The sequence below is a fragment of the Embiotoca jacksoni genome, unplaced genomic scaffold, assembly GCF_022577435.1.
Source record: "Embiotoca jacksoni isolate LCO1_2020_lvr unplaced genomic scaffold, fEmbJac1.0.p SCAF_24, whole genome shotgun sequence".
NCBI classification, from domain to species: Eukaryota; Metazoa; Chordata; class Actinopteri; family Embiotocidae; genus Embiotoca; species Embiotoca jacksoni.
In genome coordinates this window covers 3,324,686-3,344,870 of record NW_027185375.1, presented here as the reverse complement: position 1 = coordinate 3,344,870, position 20,185 = coordinate 3,324,686, and the positions used below count along the sequence as shown (strand labels likewise).

General features: G+C 40.1%; 1 protein-coding gene across 8 annotated transcripts in view; it reads right to left on the bottom strand.

The window, feature by feature from the left end:
* Window positions 1-20,185, bottom strand: part of ablim2 (actin binding LIM protein family, member 2) — a 103,325-nt gene that overhangs the window by 25,784 nt on the left and 57,356 nt on the right. For 5 of the 8 annotated variants that reach the window (XM_069159096.1, XM_069159098.1, XM_069159095.1 and 2 more), the window contains exons 7-12: window positions 10,668-10,755; window positions 9,360-9,418; window positions 8,237-8,341; window positions 5,457-5,534; window positions 5,162-5,305; window positions 795-912 (exon numbers count right to left, since the gene is read on the bottom strand). In XM_069159096.1, the coding sequence (XP_069015197.1) occupies window positions 795-912; window positions 5,162-5,305; window positions 5,457-5,534; window positions 8,237-8,341; window positions 9,360-9,418; window positions 10,668-10,755 (592 nt within the window). The remainder of the gene's footprint in view (window positions 1-794; window positions 913-5,161; window positions 5,306-5,456; window positions 5,535-8,236; window positions 8,342-9,359; window positions 9,419-10,667; window positions 10,756-20,185) is intronic. The other 3 variants (XM_069159102.1, XM_069159099.1, XM_069159100.1) reach the window with 2 other exon arrangements.

The following is a 20,185-nucleotide window of genomic DNA, read 5'->3' as shown; positions in this document are numbered from 1 at the left end:
GGTCGACTGCATACAGTGATGCCTTAAATATTGATCTTAATGATCCACTGTGAAATTATGGGTGTGAACAAGTGTAGACCTTGTTGTAGGACTGTCCCCTGCAAATTTGAGGTACTTGTACTATACTTGAGTATTTCAATTTCATACAATGGAAGCAGTTATTTTACTTGTTATGGAATATTTTTACATTGTTGAATTTTATTCAAGAGCCTGGCCAAAGTTGCATTATATTATCAAAAATGAGATTAAGTTTAGCTGTCGTTTTCTTTTTTAATATATACTCCAAATAACGGCAAATTGTTAGCCAGCAAAATGCATTTTAAATGTCTTTAAAATGCTTGGATTGTTTCACACTCCATTTAACAATACTACAATTCATCACTGTGAATTCTACTTTGTTTCTTGTTAAGCAGTGATGTCCCACTATCTACCAGGAGATGTCAGGTCACCTAATGGGATGACAGTGTAATAAATGGGTTGCAAAATTGTATCTCCAGGGCGGAGAATGTCATTCAATTTGTGGTTTGTATGGTGACCAGTGGGGAATCTTTTCAAAATATAGGAAAGTGATGAATCATTAATCATTTGGGAGGTTTGCAGCAGATGTTTTCTCCTGAATAGCACAGTGCTCCATTTTTCCCACCGTCTTGTTCCCTATTAGTCACTGAGAAGGAATAATGTCAAAGAGTACCCATGTAATGGAACATCATTTGTAGGTAATATTATCCTTTCACAAATTCAATAAAAATGTTCAAGGCAAAAGTAGGATATGAATTGTGGAGTCTGGCTGATACCTGGTCGGCTGTAGTTGGGGGGTGAACGGGATGGGGTGTATCGTCCGTAGCCCCCCAGGGAGCTGTTGGAGCTGGGACTGGAGGGCCTCCGCTGACGGGGTGACTTCTCCCCATCACCCTGGATACACAAACACATAAAGATCAAATAGAAAGTCAGCATTCTTCTGATTCAGTCCTTTATTACAATATCAGACAGGAATGTAGGCTAGACTCCATCTCTGGCATATTCTTAATGAGGCACATAAAGGATCTCAGAAGACACAAAGATAACACCAGTTTCATGGGAAATGGATAGATAGATAGATAGATAGATAGATAGATAGATAGATAGATAGATAGATAGATAGATAGATAGATAGATAGATAGATAGATAGATAGATAGATAGATAGATAGATAGATAGATAGATAGATAGATAGATAGATAGATAGATAGACTTTACTAAACCCTCAAGGAGCAATTTTTTAACAGCAACTGTTAACAGCAGCATGGATTAGGAAGATACAGGGTAAAAACAATTAAAAAAAAAATGACAGAATAAAATAGACGTCATAAAAAAAATAATTACAAAAATGTACAGTGTATACAAATAAAATAAAACACCAGTAAATACAATATAAATATGCTTGTTGCTTTGTCCAAGAGCAAATCTGACTGATTCAAAACATGGCCCAACCAATGGAGAAAAACAGTTTTGAAGGTTTTTGAAGTGACTTTAATATTAAGTATGTGCCATTTGAAAATCAATGGAAAAAGACATGTTCCAAATCCGTGATATACAATCAGCAGTGGGCTTTTAACGTCACTTCTCAACATCAAAACTCATTTTTCACAACTTTTTGATTGAAAATGTTGCTTAATAATGACAAAAGGTCTTATTACTATACTTAGACGGAAGTTTTAAGGCTATTCTGCTGAATCTAGTTTGGCGAATTCTGATTATTTTAACAGTCAGTTTTTTTCCCAATTTACATTCACCTGCCTCTAGTATTTATGCATTCGGGTTATTTTGGTTTCATTTGTTCGACAGTCTGTACTTGGAATTCACAGGAGTAATTGGCATAAACTATATTAAAGGAAAAAAATATAGGATTTATTTTTACATTTGCATGAAAATAATAATTCACTTACGTGACGGGTTTTGGCCATCATTCCTATTAGTAATATTATTTCAATTATCTCATAATCCATCTTTGGTTTAATGTTGACCTACTGTGGTGTACTGCGATTATGTGCACAATCCATTTTTCTATGCAAAGAGGGACTTTAATTGACATTTGGCGTGTACTTTTATTCTGGGTTATGCCTCCAAATAAAGTTATTTAGATCATCTGGCTGTTAACCTGGTCATGTTTCTCGCCCTGGGCTTTGTTGGAGGAATGTCATCATGTTCCTAGATTTTTGCTATTTCTTTGGTAAGTGTAATGGTATCATATCTGACATAAATGATGGCCAAAACTATGAATGAGACCCAAGTTAAAATAATCCAGATCTATTCCTTGAGTATATGATCATATCATCTGTATGAACTATTAAACCATACAATATCAAACATTTCAAAGCTTTTTATTCCCCTAAAAAAGCCAAGTAATATTAATAGTAATGCAGCTTGTTTGTGCCCAGACACACAGACACACACGGGAACACACACAGGAAGACATGTTATAGTGAGGAGTGTATGACATCCACAGTGAGACACAGTGCATCATACTACCTCAGTAGGAGTAGGAGAAAGCAGCTGGGGGGACTGCAAATGAAGACGGGGAGAAAGCCAGTGATTAGGACGAACTCATATGTGAGGGTATGAGTTAACCATCCAGCACTGTGAATGATCATTCCATGTCCTTTTCTCACCCATCTCATCAACACTTCTTTGTCAACTGGCTGCTTTCCGAACTCTCTGAAGGGGGCAAGAGTGAACCCTCTCCTGAAGAAACTCACTCTCAACCCGGCTGATGTAAACAACTACAGACCTGTCTCTCTTCTTCCCTTTCTTTCCAAAACTCTCAAATGAGCTATCTTTAACCAACTCTCCTCCTATCTCCACCATAATAACCTTCTTGACCCTCACCAGTCTGGTTTCAAGGCAGGCCACTCAACAGAGACTGCCCTCCTTGCTGCCTCTGAGCAGCTTCACACTGCTAGAGCAGCCTCTCTCTCCTCTGTCCTGATCCTTCTAGACCTTCTGCTGCATTTGACACAGTGAACCATCAGATCCTTCTTTCCTCCCTTCAGGACCTCGGTGTCTCAGGCTCTGCTCTCTCCCTGTTCTCATCCTACCTCAACGACCTCACCTACCGGGTAACTTGGAGAGGATCTGTGTCTGAACCTTGTCCTCTCACTACTGGTGTCCCTCAAGGCTCCATCATGGGTCCCCTCCTCTTCTCTCTGTACACCGACTCTCTCGGCTCTGTCATTCACTCGCACGGCTTTTCCTACCACAGCTATGCTGATGACACCCAACTGATCCTCTCTTTTCCCCGATCTGAAACACAGGTAGCAGCGTGAATCTCTGCCTGTCTGACTGACATCTCAGTGGATGTCCTCACACCACCTGAAAATCAACCTCGACAAGACCGAACTGCTCTTCCTTCCGGGGAAAGACTCTCCCACCCTCAACCTGACGACTACCTTGGACAACTCTGTGTTATCCCCGACCCTGACTGTTAGGAACCTCGGCGTGACACTCGACAGTCAACTCTCTCTTTCTGCCAACATCGCTGCAACGACGCGTTCCTGTAGATACATGCTGCACAACATCAGGAGAATACGTCCTCTTCTCACTCAGAAGGCGGCGCAGGTTCTGGTCCAGGTTTTGGTCCAGGCTCTGGTCCAGGATCTGGTCATCTCACGTCTGGACTACTGTAACTCCCTCCTGGCAGGTCTACCTGTTAGCGCCATCCGACCTCTGCCCGCTCCCTCCACTCTGCTTCTACCAATCGGCTTGTTGCTCCTCACTGAGCTAAACACTCTACAAAATCACGACTGTTTGCTGTCCTGGCTCCTAAATGGTGGAATGAGCTCCCCACCGACATCAGGACAGCGGAAACTCTGTACATCTTCCGCCGCAAACTAAAAACACACCTCTTCCGACTTTACCTTGAACAGTAGAACTTTAGTAGCACTTAAAATGGCACTTACTGATAGCACTTTGTAGTTTGGCTTTCTTGAAGAAACTGTATTTTCTTGATTCCTGTTGTTCTGGGTTTTGTACCCTCATGGTTGAAATGCACTTATTGTAAGTCGCTTTGGATAAAAGCGTCAGCTAAATGAAATGAAATGTAATGTAATGTAATGTAATGACGTCCACTGTGAGGACATTCCTGAAGGGTGGATGAAATTAATGAAGAGTGTCTAAAGTACACAGTTCAGTTTACATGCTCAGGGCGGTCAGACTGCGACGGCACTGCAGAGGAATGGATGAGCTGGTGAGAGACAAGCAAGCATAGCGCTGAGGAGTGAACTTAGTACAGAGTGAGGGAGGATGACGCAAGATGAAAAATGAAAAAAAAACAACCAAAAAAACAGAACATGACAAGGGAGAAGCTGGAAAAGGAGGTTTGCTAATTCAAATTCTGTTCTGTCATTGGTGTGTACAGAAAAGTAGTGAACCCTGAAAAACAAATTAACTCTACTCAAAGAAAATCATTATTTAATTGATCACACCAGTTTCCCCCACATACTGTTAAGTCAAATTAGAATAGAGGCTGTACATATTCTAAGAAGCAAAACAAAACTTGACAAATAATATCTGTTACAGAAACACCAAAGGTACTGTATATTACCATTACATAACGTAGTTTGCTTTTTATCTGTAAAAACTTGTTTGCTGCCCAGGCCAGTGTCAATTCTTTCAATAAAGAAATTTAGAGGACCTTCATCCAAATTTTTTTTTATCATAAAATGGAAGTTTATGTAAAACAAACTAATTTAAAAAAAAAAATGGCATTCAAAGCACCTCTCCCAGTTTAATGCTTCAGTGCTCTAGGCTTTCTGAAGCATTCAAACGGTCTTCGTTGCCAATTTCTGGAATTTGACACAAAATTAAATGTGTGCTCTCCACAGTGAAATTGCAAATGTGCACAGTGGTCACAAAAACGCCTGCAAAACAGGTGCTGATATTGATAAAGGGTGCGACAGGAACAATCTCTGACCTTTTTTTCATGGCACCTCATGCTGTAAAACTGAGTACCCTTAATTTACTACAGTATACATCAACTTTATATTAAATTTCCCTCTGGAATGTAAAAGGGGCTGATGATAGCTATATCATACAGATACAGAATGAGAGTAAAGGGAGTTAATTTCCTCCACTGGATTAGAGAAATATAAAGTTAAAGAAAGACAGCTGAGACAGGCTGCTATACCTCTCCGTAGTGTCTCTCCTCAGATGGGTAGCTGATGTAGGGAGAGTAGGACAGCATGTCAGGCCGGTCTATGTTGTAGATGGCCTTGGTCTTTGGAAGGGCTGCCAGGTCCTTGTAGTCCAGCATTTCCTCTCCTAGTTTGGCCTGGCAGCAAAGAGAAGACAAAACTGTTATTTATCCATCACATGTTCTCTTCAGTTCAGATGTATAAAATAACCACTACACATCATTTGTATACGTTGTATACATTCAGCTACTGCCCACTGGTGGTGAGCAGAGGTGGTGCACTCCTTACGTAGATGACTCTGCTGGGAGAGCCTGAGGCGCTGGATGCTGGGACTGAAGTGATGCTCTCAGATGAAGTCCGGGTCGCCTGGAACACACACAACAAATGAATCAATATATTGTTTAAAGAGACTGGATGATGGGAGGCTGAGAATGGTGGCCATCCAACGATGCCACATATATTTATTGTCATCCATTAAAGCTCATGCTTCGTAAGATGTAGATTACGATATTTTACTGTTTTTATTAAAAACTGCCCTGTGCTTTTCCTTTAGAGAAACACATTAGCCTTTCCTCAAAGATGCATGTACACTCGTCATTGAAGCACATGAATCCTACAGTTATCACAATAGTGGATGCATTTTCAACCTGTTACTGCAGCAACGACAGAATAATATATTATTAATGTATGAATTCCTTCATGATTTTTGTTTCTTTTTATTCATTGATTTGTCTATAGTGTCGAAACAGTGAAAAACACCCATCACAATTTCCCAGAGCCAAAGGTGACTTCCTAAAAGTAGCTTATTGTGTCCCACCAACAAAAAAAACCAGAGGTCACATTTGCAGTGATATAAAACAAATAAAAGCATTTTCAAATTCTACACCTGGCAAGGGTTATATTACTTCTAAAAAGAATCCAAACTAATCACAAACTAATAACTAATTCAATTGAAATTACCCTCAGACTCTAGACTTACACTATATCTTCATCTTTCTTTCAGAGAATTAGATGATTACTTTGATATCTGTTTTCTGTGTGTTAAATTCAAAGGGAGTTTAGATGTGAAATAAATTGCACCAAATATAAATTATTGAGAGTTCTATAGAGTTCAATTTAAAGACACTCAGTAGGTGGAAGTCACTTCTTATTGACTTTTTGTCGCGGTGAAAAGGTCAGAACTGGAGGAGACTAATAACAGAACACTGGTCATGACAGAGTGCTGGAACTCTCTTTACATGTATGATGAGAATGACCTGCACACTCAGTATACTGTAAGTCCTCCAACCTAAACAACTATATTATGATTTATCTCTACCCTGTGATACGAGTCAAAGGAGGCAGCAGGCAGTGGGCGGCAGATAAACTATTAAAAGGTTAAAAGTAAATAACTAACCCATTTACAGTGTAACAAGGCTGTGGTAAATATCTGGTTAGGTTTATGCAAAAACATGGTGAGGTTCAAATTGTAGATGGACCTAAAGTAAGTACTTTATTAAGGTTAGATGTCATTTGTTGTAATAGTTACAATAATAATCACGCGGTTAATTCACTACCCACATTGTGATGATACAAAGCAGGTCGAAAGTTGGAAAAGTATCCCTTTAAAATAAATATTTGTTGTGTCTCAAATCACATACTTGTATACTTACAGTTATTATTTTTGACTGCATTCCAACTGTCAAGTTTGGAAAAATGCAGTGTATTATGGTGCACTCAAAATGGTCGACAAATTAAGGATTAAACAATGGACACTTTCCATACTCAGCGGTGGCCACCATGGCTGTGTCGCAGCAACGGGAGAGACCACCAACCTTTTTTTCTAATTGCAGCGGCTGAGCTGCTGCGGTTGCAGAATTCAGAACAATACAAATACAATTTGTCCACACAAAGCTATTTTTCCCGAAGCACCACTATACTGCTGGATAGAAGCCATCGGTTTGTTTATTGTGTGCATGTAAGAGAGAGCACGAACACACATTCATATTTAGATAAGTTCGCCAAATACATATGTCAGATATGGTTGCAGGTGATGCATTCAAATGTTGCCTCTAATTATGGGAAGAACAGAATGACAGTGTGCTATTTGAGACCACTCTGCCCTGTTGAAACTACACAAGTGGACTAAATGCAAGTGTACTAACGGAGGTACACGATATTAAATACAGCCATTGACTGTGGTTTTAAAATAGCAAATAAACAAATGAATGTTTTGTTGACCCATCCATCCACCCCAACCTCCTCCTTAGATGGATTTTGTGGTCATATGTTATCTGACTACCTACTTTGATTGCATCACAATTACTATATCCAATAGAATAGCTAAATATTATTTTTAAACATTCAAGAGTCCTCATGGGATACCAACATGTTGTAAATCTCACAGAAGAATGTGCTTTGCTTGGATGTCTTTCATAATTTTTGGATTTTCAAATTTTTTTTTCAACACAAGCAACACAAGACATCCTAATTTCTTTACGTTCAAACAGCACATGAGTAGTGTATCCCACACACAGAGTACAGTGGCTCTATAATTTAGGCTTCGCTGGTGATGCCGATCAGCATCAATCAATTGTTGTTAAAGCACATAAACTGAAAGACAGAGTGAACTTTCCCTTTTAGGAGTGATTAAAGGTTTGAAGAAGGATAACAATGGTTGTTTTTACAGTTTGTGCTTCATCATCTTGCGGAATTATCTTGAAACGTCAGGTATGTCCACTCTGTCTGTTCAAGCTGTGCGAGCGTTACCCTCTACAGCGACTGCTGCCACATCAGCCACCTCTACTTGCTCATTAACCCATCAGTGCACATGCGCAGACTGATCATAAGCATCATCAGTCACTGACCGCTCACATATGTCAGCCCTGCATCGCAGCAGACATCAGACGGCGCTCAGCACTGTGTCTTTATATTAGATGTCCAGTGGGTGTGGCTGCCTCAAAACATGAAGCGACGACAGCACTATACGGTGTCAAACAGTTATGATCAACCCATGCAGCAGATGATTGTGGAGGGAGGGGGGGTGGAGTGGGATTTTGGGGGTTGCAAGGACGCACAGGCGCACCGACCTGCCGCTCAGGGACATCATCGAGCTGTATCCGGACCTGCTTCTGGGAGGGAGAGGGGTGAGGATGATGAAGGAGGATGGGAGCGGCAGGGCTGCTGATGCAATGCTAAAACCAAAGAAGCTTTCATAAATGACATTTTTTGCTGCTGATGAGGAGCTATTACCACTGTATTTATGAACACATTATTTTTGTGCAAACTCCTATTACAGAGATTATGTTTTCTATTTGCGCTGAACCATCCATTAAAGTCATTTAAACCCCGCCTCTGTTTCACTGTGATTGGTCAGTTGCATCTTCTCCATAGTAACTATATAGTATTGTGGTCTTGAGGTCTCTTCCAAAGAACTTGCTACAACCAACTTGATAACACATTTAGCACCAGTAAAGACCGAAGTGGACAGACAGTAATAACAGGGTGCTATTTGGACATAACACAGAATTTATTCCACAAAAATTTGATTTATTTTATACGTTTAAAAAGGTGAATTAAAATGCCCAAAATTGTTGTAGTTCTAACTCCCATTCAAAGAACAATAGATTGTCTTGATTACGATTACTTTTCAATTTAAATTTTTTGCAGTGGTCATTGGACACGTGATGTGTCAGCATATCACTACACAGAACTTAATTTTAAATTCTAGTCTGCAGTTGCACTTAGATATATGGAGCTTCATTGAGCTTGTTTACTGTGTTTCAGATCATTGTTTTGGTTTTGTGGTCCACAGCGATACTGTTTTAGCTCACAGTCATTGCAGGTGTCTTTTTTTTTTGGTGAGAAACTTCAGTACATGACTTCTCCTGCACCAAACAATAGACCTGCTTAACCACTTAAGTCCACAAGAAAGTGGTCTACATCATTAAGCTATCTAACCAGGGGTCTGGGAATCTCAACAGGTTTTTAAGGGGTGTTTCGGGCTCATCACGAGATTACAGGAAGTCCAGGAACCAATAAATGAACCGACTTAACTCTGTTATAATCACAGCTTTGCACCTCGCCTTGCACAGGTCTATAAACCAAAAACCCACATCCCATCCAGCTATTCAATGTATCAGCATCAAACTGGCCTCTGTGGAGTAGTCAAGAGATTTATCTCTTCTTTATTCAGGTATGTCTTCCACCCACCTTACTCCTCTCCTCCTGCTTAGCAGCTTGTCTGCATGGAGGATGCCAGATAGAAGATCCTGAGGACACAGTGAAAAACACAGCAACTGTAACATGTTCCATCTGTTTTTGAATGTTGTTGTTCGCAGCTCTCAGCTCTGGAGTGTCATAAAAGTTAGTCTGCAACAGTCTGGTCCAGACTGAAATCTGAAACTACTGCATGGACTGTTATGAAAATATTTTCAGACATAAAATAATAAAGGTCATACCCTGACTTTTCATTTACCACCTTTAAGCACCATTTTACCGACAAAAGTAATCAGTCTGAGCCGTACTTTGTGTTCACTGTAAATTAGCAAATGTTAACTTACTAACACATAATTCAAATAGTGGTGAACATGTTAAACATGTCTTGCTTTACAGCATATTACATTGTTAGTGTCAACACTGTGAGACCTGTTAACATGCTGAGTAAGCATTTAGCTCAAAGAGGCGCTTTACCTCCAGCCAAACAGAGCTGTACTGTGGACTTTTAGTGTTACACAAATTACTCTCCAAATTGGTTATTTAGTACGATATGGAAACAAATAACAATTATTTTGTTTTTTCTGAAATCTACTCAATTAGCTAGCTCAAACCACTATTTCTGTATTTATTTGTTTTGCTGCAAAAAAACAAATTTACATTGTGGCATTGGCAAAAAAAATAAAAATAAGTAAAAGCAGGTGAACCAAAATTACCACTGTGGTGAAGCTAAAAGAAAAAAAGGAACATATTTTTAAAATAATGTTTCTCTTTTCCTCTAAATGAAACGGTCAAGACCATAAAATACTGTATATGTATAACTCATTTCCTCATCTATTGTCGCAACTTTTATGGTTATGGAGTAAGAGAGCTATTTTCACCACTAAATCAAGTCACAAGTCAATTCAATGTCAGAAGTTGAAGGAAACTTGGCCACCCAAGGCACTGCCACTGAGCTGGTGCCGCAGCAGCAGCAGTAAATTACATCTCTGAGTGTTTCAGTGTGACTCAGGCACACGTGGTTGTATGATTCAGCCACCAAGCTGCCAACCCAGTTTATTAGGAACCCATGAGGCATTGTAGGTTTATAAAATAGAAACAGGACAAGGAGTAAAAGGGCGAAGAGAATAAATCAATAAATTAGAGTAAATCAAAAAATGATGTCACTGGTAGAAAATTTGCTGCTTCTTATCATCAAATACATATACTGTCATGTGTCATCTGCTTTGTGGTTTGGCAGAACGAGCTACACTAACTGCTCTGAATGTTTGAAGCTAAAATAAAAGATACGAAGGCGGCTTTCACCTTGCAGATACATTTCTTCACCCTCTCCAAACATCTGCTCACAGCGGGCACAGCGGGCACATGAAGGGTGGTAATGCTTCTCTCCAGCCTGTAGACCGAGAAATGAGAATAGGTTAGAAGAATGTAGCAGGTTCACTCAGGAAAAACTGTCGAAGGATAACTGAGCATTGCAGTTCCACAAAGATTGGGAGGACTTGCAAAAGAGGTATTATATCCAAAACAGCAGAGGTGGAAAGATAACCCGGCTTTTTGGTGACTATGGGTCAAGCTCCGGAAACACTGGTGCCTACATTTACCATAATGCAACGCTTATTACAATCTCTGAGCACCCTATAGCTTTTCAAACTCCAACACATTTACGGAAAAATGTCTCCACATGTTCTGCATTATTGTTCAGTGCATGGTGGAATTTAAAATGTACAATTATTTAGTCATTACAACGAACACAGCAGCCACAAAACAAAGATGAATAGTTAGTATTTTTTTATGCCACCACCACACTTGTGTTTTATTATTTGGCCACAAGGTGGAGTTATTATGTTGTGGGAGGAGCACTGCTGTAGCAGTCAATGCACAGACAGGTGTTAAAGTACAATAAGAATGAAAATATAATAATCAGTTTGACTTCATGAAGAAGACTTACATACTTGCGACTAATCCAAATCTATTATTATTGAATTTATTCATGAATCCTTATTTTTGCACCACGTTTCAAAACCAGGGGTGAAGGGTACTTTGCAGGTTTTTAACACTCAACTCAGAAAGTGTAAGACTTCTTATTTATTTCCCAATAAATCTTCACGATGCGTCTTCAGTAGTTGACCATGTATCATGATGGATGTATTTAGCAGGATGGTGCTATTAGGTGGCTTGACATTTAGAAGCTAATGGGGTGACATGTTATCGCCAGAGCTTGAAGAAGAATCCACAAGGCAGTGTGATGGGAGGGGGTTGTCACAGAGAAGATGGATTTGTCTGACTTGGGTTTTTCAGGGCTTGTGAAACCACAATATATAGAGGTCTTCAGGGCTCCATTTGGTCCCTTGTAACCAAGACCCGGTCTGGTGAAAATGTTGCTGCCAGTATTGGTGTTCTCTCCCTGTCTGGGTTTATACTTGGGTCAAGTTCGGATCTGGTCTGGACTGTCCTTGCATTTGGTGTTTGTTCTTGTCACCTGCAAGTTCAGTTTGGGTAGGTTTTCTGCAGGTTTATTTCAGATCAGGTCCAAAACTCAAAAGGAGTTGTTCAAGAATTATGCCCTTTCCTACAACAGATTTTTAAAAGTAAAAGTGGCAAATCTTTGTTTAAAACTGTTTTTTCTCCTCCAAAACATTCAATATTAATAAGGCTTCCATTCTGTTGGGTGATCAAAAACATTCATCCTGCTGACTTGTGATTTTCAACAAAAAAAAAAAAAAATTCATATTCTGTCTTGTTTTGTGACAACACAGACAACAAAAATCATTGGAATCAAGTAAAGTTATCTCACTCTGGGCAGTTCCTCTAGTTCTAACGCAAATGATTCATGGACTTAATCATGAATAAAAGACTCAAGATGGATGATTATTGCAATGAACTCATTATTTTTCTCTCCTCACAAAACAGTCTGCTGATCAACGCCTCTAAATGGCATCCCATCTCAGTTCAACATGTGCGGCCTAATTACACACAACGCCTCTGAGGTCCCTTCACTTTACTGCGTCATCTCAAAAGGGAACGGTACCAGAAAACTGGAGGTCAACACCCTATTGCTTGCAAAACACCCTTCTTAATGCTTGTCTGGACCCAAATGGACAGCCGATCGAGAGGAGACAGGCTATCCAGGGTCAGACATTAGCTGACTAAAAATGAGCAATAAGATTCCCGGTCCAGGTATTACTGAGAGAAAAAGAAAAGGGCAGGTGCTTGAAAATTGGCAGAGGCTTGCGGACGCCGTGCCAAAATTTCATACTTGAACTGAATTGAGACAAGTAAAGAGACAGAGACGGAGAGACAAGAGGAAGTTGACTTAGGAACATTGAGGCCTGGAGATAAAAGGCCGGAACTGGATTGAAATTCAAACATGGAAAGTATGTGAGGGCCGGAAAGGAGATAGTATTGCAATCAAATCCTTCCTTTGTCCGAATCTGAGGCTGCATGAGAGGAAAATGATCATATTCAATGGACTACAGGACTGATATGTCAAGGAAGAAAAGGGGTCGAGGACGTTTTGGACGGGGGATGAACCTCAAAGCTGATGACTTGACATTCTACCGAGGGGCTAGAGCTGGTCAGGGGGTTGGTTCACGTTTGTTTGCGGAGGCTCATGCAGAGTTTGGAGTGATGGGAGATAGTGGGAGCATGGTGAAAGGATCGGTGAGAGCTGCCGAGCCTTTTCTACCTCTTTACACGACACACACTTTGACAAAATTATCCTCTCTCTATTTTCTCATCTCACAATTGCGGAAACCAGTCAGGAGATTTTGCTTCTTAAACCTCCCAGTAATGATCTGTTACCTGGAACTCGTTGCAGAGGTAAACCACCTTCTGCTAAGGACAACTGACACTGCTAACTCTGTGCAGAAGGCCTTCTCATAGCAATCAGACATCACAGCATCTACTCACACTTTTAGTCTGACAGGAAACTGACTTGACTAACATCTTGGAAGAGTAAGAGATGAATGCCACAACAATGAGCCGCCGTCAAACAACAAAACAGCTTCCATTCAACCTCTTCCCCCGCTGCCAGCTCCAGTTATTGATGCGATACGTCCCCACAGTGCAGACGCTTTGATCTCAACCAAATGTCGTGGCATTCTGAACGCTCGGTCTCTCAGTTACAGCTTCAAAGTGCGGACCAGCACAGGTAGAACAGCTGTAAGTCGAACACACTGAGAAGTCCATCGCGGTCTGATGTAAAAATAATAAAGGATACCAAAGAGCTGCGCCTGTATTTATTAAACATGCCAGAACATCTCAGAGGGATTACACGATTGAATGTTTGATTTCATGTTTTTATTAGTTTGCATGCAATATAAGGTATGATATCACACTGCATTAACTGGGTGCTGCTGAGCCAAGAGAGATACGCGAGGAAGTGAAAGCCAAATTAAGTATTTGTTAACTTATGTCTTCTTTCTACAGAATATAATTTACACTTTGTAAACCATAGCTCATACCTCAGCATTTCAAATTTTAGTTTTACAAAGTGTGAAAGTGATTTTAAGAAAAGCATACTTTACTAAAATCACAAAATGTAACTGGATGCATTTACTTGTTCCAAACTCATACTACAAAATACACTTTTAGTAGTATTTAATAGACTTTACTGTTGCAATAGAACTCTTAAAGTGGGAGGCACTTGGCTAATCTGCATATTACAATTGTTGGCCCAGATAAAGAGGTCATTATAAAACCATGTGTGAATGCAAAGAGCTGTGATTCAGATGTCAGTATCGTGATGTGTCCATATACAGATGCATGTTAATACGGGTGAAATGGGGTAATACATACACAGACTTTTCATCCAATGGCTGGCCCACATTCAGATGGGCTGGAGATATATGGCTGACTTCAGGTAAATTACTCTTTACAAATAGGCAAAGGATGTGTGTTGTTAGCACAGAGGCCCATGAATCTCAAAGTCAACGTTTAACATTTGAAGGACACCGGCCCCAAAAAAGCATTTGTCCAATAAACAATTATAGTGTTGTAGAAAGAGTGGCTGTAAAATGGAAAATGTTTTTTTGGGGGCTTCACAAATCCCAAATATTTTTATTATTAACATAATTTGGTCCAATTATACCAACAATATCAAGAAAATCTAACATTAGTGTGTGGGGAGTCCATTGGAAGTCTTGGAGAAGGACTTTGGTGATGATGCTCTTTAGGCCCAAAAACATGGAGGCATGAGGATGGCCTTATGAGCTTATGTGGGAATTGTTGAATTGTTGGGTTTCTCTGTATAATGTTGTAAAGTTCAACCGTAAGGACTTTAATGTGTTAAGTGCCATGAAATAACCTGTGTTGTGATTTGGCGCTATATAAATAAAATTGAATTGAATTGAATGGCCGACCAGGCTTTTTTTTTTTTTAACCCAGGGAGTAGCTTTCACAGGAATTTAAGGACTGCAGTGGCCAGTTCTCTTTAAAACAGCTGTCTAAAATTAGATATTGGTGACACCATGATTGGGTGACACATACCATAAAAAGTGGTTCATAAACAGGCAAAATGTATTCATGGGGGAGCGTTTTCAAGGAATAAGGTAATAAAAGGGTGAAAAAAAATGTAAGACGCAAATTGACACTGTTCCACCACTGCCTTCTCAGTACACATACCACCACAACACACACTCATTTTATAGGTGCTGGTGCTTTTAGTCCTGTTCGGCTGATTTGGCTCCAGTCCCTGTAGAACTGGGTACACACATGCTAGCCCAACACAATAGCAAATGAAGGTGATGTCATTTGCACACAAACAGAGAGAAAGACAGAATACACGCTCTCACTCTGTTTTCTAATGTTTCTGCCGCTGTCACGGACACTGGGAGCGGGTAGGTGTTTATGAAAGGAGAGAACGTGAGAGTCTGTCATATGATGAAAGGAAAGAAACAGAAGCGGAGAGAGAGATTGTTGTTTGCCCCCATAAAGCTGCTCTGTTGTTCCCAGGTCATGGCGGGAGCATCCAGGAGCCCCGGTCTAAAAGCTTTCTTCCTCTAGTCCCTCTTGCCACCTAGGGAGAGTATCCCGTGTCCATTCTCTCCATTACTGTACAACAACAGCCTGCTTCACTAAAACCCACATTCCACCGCACTGATTTCAACCAGCCTCTCCAGGCGACTCCTCTCATCCAGCTCTGTTAATCTCTGCCTCATTCTCACTGAGCATGTTCCTCTGGCTCTATCCACTCAGCTAGCCATGCGAGGCTGCATGCACTGCTGCAAAATACACCTGACTGGCTTTAGTTTTATTTAATAATCTCATAGAGCAAACTGAACCAAATAACCGTGCACTTTTTAAGACTACTAAAGCAAGGGGAATTACTTGAATTGCAAATATAAAGGCATGCCCACTTTGTAAACTGGAACCACATAGTTCCTGATATGAAATGCCAACACTTTTGTAATTTTATTCCACTGATGCCCTGTCTGGTCATACAGGGTGACACTGAATATGAAGCAACTGATATTAGTTTGACTTTTAGCTGTGGTTTTGGAGTTCAAACTTTGATTTTACATACTTTGAATGTCGGACTTTGCAAAACCAAGTTGCGAAGTATTGAATCTTAGCTGCTGATGCTGGTTTTTTTTTTTTATTTTTTTTTTTAGCAATATTTAACTGGGAAAGCTGACACGTGGACATCTCCAAGGAAACGAGGCATCCATTACTGTTGTGACAGAGAGCTATGTCTCACTGCTAATGGTGCTGTTAGACTCTGTACAAGGAATTTCAGTTACTTCCATCAGGACAAATTTTCCCTCAGGGATTACAAAGAGTTAATCTACGTATTCTGTTCAAGTTGTGTGATTATATCTTTTACTTCACTCTATTACTTTCTGCTAGCATATAACTTATTTTCTTGATCTGTTGATGATGCCTGTGATTGACTTCCCATTCATTTATCCATTCATTAAGTGTCAAGTTTTATATTTTTAGTCTGCAACTGAGTGTTACTGCTGCCAATAAACTTTCTTGGATAAAGCATTTTCTAAAGCACACAATATTAAAGTGTCAAAGATATATTGAAAGGATTCAGGAAAGGAATCCTGATCAGTCTCAGACTAAAATCTATAAAAAGTGAAGTTTACTGGAATAAAAAACTATAGTGAAGGAACACTGAAAAGGTCAGGCTAATTAAAAATAACTTCTGCCAGCCATCTCGGATACTCATATCATGATATCTTTCACCGTGGAACAGCAATTATGCCAAATATTCTACATTTCACGATGGCAATAAGAAATGTGTTCTGTAATTCAGCATGACTCACTAAACAAACAAAGCAAGTATGCAGTGAGTGAACAGTGTCAATATTCCCTAGTTCCCTATAGCAACTTACATCCTTTCCTTACCTTATTTGTTTTGGATTTTCTGTTTAATTCATTGCTCCCTCAGGATTGTTCCTCATACTAAAATGCCCCCAAGACAAGACAGTGTACCTCTAATTTAAGGTGTCGTTACAGTATGTCTTCAAACACAACACTGGAATTTAGTCCTACGATCCAAGGATGAGTGAAAAATCCTAATAAAAAAATGGAACAATCTCACCCCAGAGTCAGATTTTTGGTCCCCATTGTGCAGTCCGATGATTCAGACTATTTTGCTCCAGATAAGGTGCAGCTATCAGCACGGCGCTCGCTTTAACTCTCTCTTTCTTTTTGCCTCCGCACACACGTACACACTTCAAAAAGGCACAACAACTGAATCAGGTCACACGCGTGCACACGCACATACTGACACACACACATACTGACACACTCATGACTCAATGACAGTGACAACGCTGGGGATGATGTGTCTGTTCTTTCAAACACCCTCGTATCTGATGACACATTTAAAAAACATGCACCGCATCGGACACCGGTGACGTTTCAGGAGTATGAAGTGTGTAATCTGTGGCTGGCGGTATTTTCTAGAACTGCAAGTCGGGTCGTTTTATTTTATGGCACAGAGAGGACTGGAGTGGCCGACTGGTAGCTCCGAGTGACTGATATTGAAAGGATGACCTGCCTGAGGGGCACAGGGAGGAGGATGGAAGAGGTAGTGTGTGTGTGTGCGTGTGTGTGTGTGTGTGTGTGTGTGTGTGCGTGCGTGCGTGCGTGTGTGCGTGCGTGCGTGTGTGTGTGTGCAGTGGAGAGTGAGGTCAAAGCCATTAGCCCAGCATAAAATAAGAGATTGTGCCGAACAGTCATGCCGGTCCAACAACAGAGCCGATCCTGGCTGGTTGGTTCTTCCCTGTGGACCCACACACAGAGAGCAACAGAGGGAATAATGTAATTTCAGCACGGCTCACCCCATTAGCCTCTGAAGCTGCCCTGTGCTCACACTCAGAAGAAAAATGTGTTACTGATGATGACCCCAGGTCTGTGCAAAGACTGATTGCAGTGGTTAACTACTTTACTTTGATGTACACTGAAAAGATGGCATGCACATTTACTCAAGTGCAGTGTTAAATGTGTGCGCTGCATTTAAGAAAATATATATTTTACAATTCAAAGGGAAATATTGCACTTTATACTCCACTACATTTAGCTTATTCGACAACTTAAGACTCAAATTTCCTTTTAGATGAAAATATTATATGCTAAAGATATCATGAGCTAATAAAATATGAGGCAATTTTCAAAATAATAGCACAAAAGAGTGTATGACAGGGTTAAAACAAACTTCACCTTGACCGACTACACCAATGGATTCTGCACAGCACTCGTACTGACGACTTTCTGAACGAAAAGATACATTTCTATAAGTATCTTTGCAGATATTTTCTGTGCACCACTTTTACTTGAAGTATTACTTGCAGTATTATTGCAGTGCAGTGTTGCTACTCTCTCAATATCAATACTTCCCACTTTTCCGCACAACTCAGTCATCTGATGGTGTAATAATGTTGTTATCGAACATTATGTCTGTTGCATCATCACCTTCTGGAGCTTCATCTGTCTCTGGCTCACATGGAGCAACCGTCAGTTAAAGGCTTAGCAGATGTTTGTTTTCTGATACGTTGGGTTTATATTTGTATGAGCTACACGGAATAATAATAGCAAATGGACATTTGTTTGTTGAGTATGTCCTTTAGCAGTGCTTATCCTAAGACTTATTGCAGTTTTACAATAATACGTTTGTTTTCTGGGAGGAGGCAATGCTTTAAAGCAGGGGCCTTCAATGTTTGTCAGGCCGAGGACCCCCAAACTGATAGAGAGATGAAGCAGGGACCCCCTACTATATATAGTGTATAAAATTGTGCTTTATATTAAACTGGGCCTTGTGATTTGCACAGCAGCGATAGGGGCGGGTCCTCTTCTTTGTGTGCAGGAGGCTTGGAGGGACAGGTCCAGGCTAGTCTTGCGCTGAGTGAACCGGTGTCCAGCTTGAGAGAACTCCTTATGTGTCGCTGAATGTGTGCATTTCTGACCGAAAGATAACATCTTCTGCTTCCATTTATCCATTCGCTACAATATGTTGGATTCATGTTAATGTGTATTTAAAGACATTTAAATTTGTGGGGAAAAAATTGGGGGGAAAAAATTGTCTAATCAACCAAATATTTCACAACCCCCTGAGGTATCTCCGCGGACCCCTAGACCTCTGCCTTAAAGGCTAAAGTCGGGGAACAGAAGTCTGTATGAACAATAAAACCAAAGATTACATGAAAGAGTATAACGTGTATCTGTGGTTGTTTTTAGGTAAGTCTATTATTGTAAATCGTACGTTTTATATGCACCATGACATCTGTGACTGAAGCATTTCTCATGTGTCTGTGTTTACGACAACTGATGAAATGTTAATGCTTGCTTTGGGAAAATCAGGTCAACACTGGAATCAGTGGAAATATAAGAAGGAGAAGTATGAAGAATACAAAGCAGATCTGACAGAAAAAAACAACAACAAAAAAAGAACAACAACAGTATGATAGCCAATGCCATTTAAAGGTGCACATCAGGGATTTAGTATCACACTTCTGTGAAGTCAGGTCTAAAGAGAGACAGTGTCGAAAAACAATGGTCAAAATCAAAGCAACAAAGGATGAGATATCCTAACTTTTAGTCCAGAATGTGGGGAAAGCTACGAAATTGACAGATCCCACAGATAACGCAGCTCAGGAGCATGTTTCTATAAATTCTCTCTGACTGTTAATATGCTCATGTTTTTCACTGCCTTCTTATCTGCTCACAATGTTACATGTACAATCTTGTACCTCTGACTATTTACAACAAAACCAAATGTTTTCTAATGCAGCTGCTCATCTTGTCTAATGATACAACCGGACGTTTCCATTCAAGCTTTGGAGGTTTTCTTCACAGTACCAACTTTTGTTTTACTTCCGGAACCCTGAAACCAAGATATGACTTCAGCCACTTCTAGTTCCTCAGATTTCATCAAAAAGACATTTAACAACTGTTTATATAGGCTGAGCAGCTCCACCTGTATCTACTGAGACTTGCGCTATTGATCAGATTTTTCAGTGATTATTCAAATAAATCAAATATGGAAACATTTTGGACCTGACACTACAGAACTGAGAAATAGATATTCAGACATTGAACCGCCTCACGGAAACATGAACACAATGACAGAATGAATCTGAGAAGTCACCTTACTGAAGAGAGCACACTCTAGTGAGTTAATTATGTCAGCTATGACTATGACAAACAAGAGGCTCTCTCTGAGAACACAGACCTCCACCAAGGACAGCAGTCCACTCTTCTATGATTTGCAACTCTGCAAACACAACCACTGTATACTGTACTGGTTCCAGTTCTCCCCTATAACATCACTGTGTACTGTACTGGTTCCAGTTCTCCCCTATACAAAAAAAAAA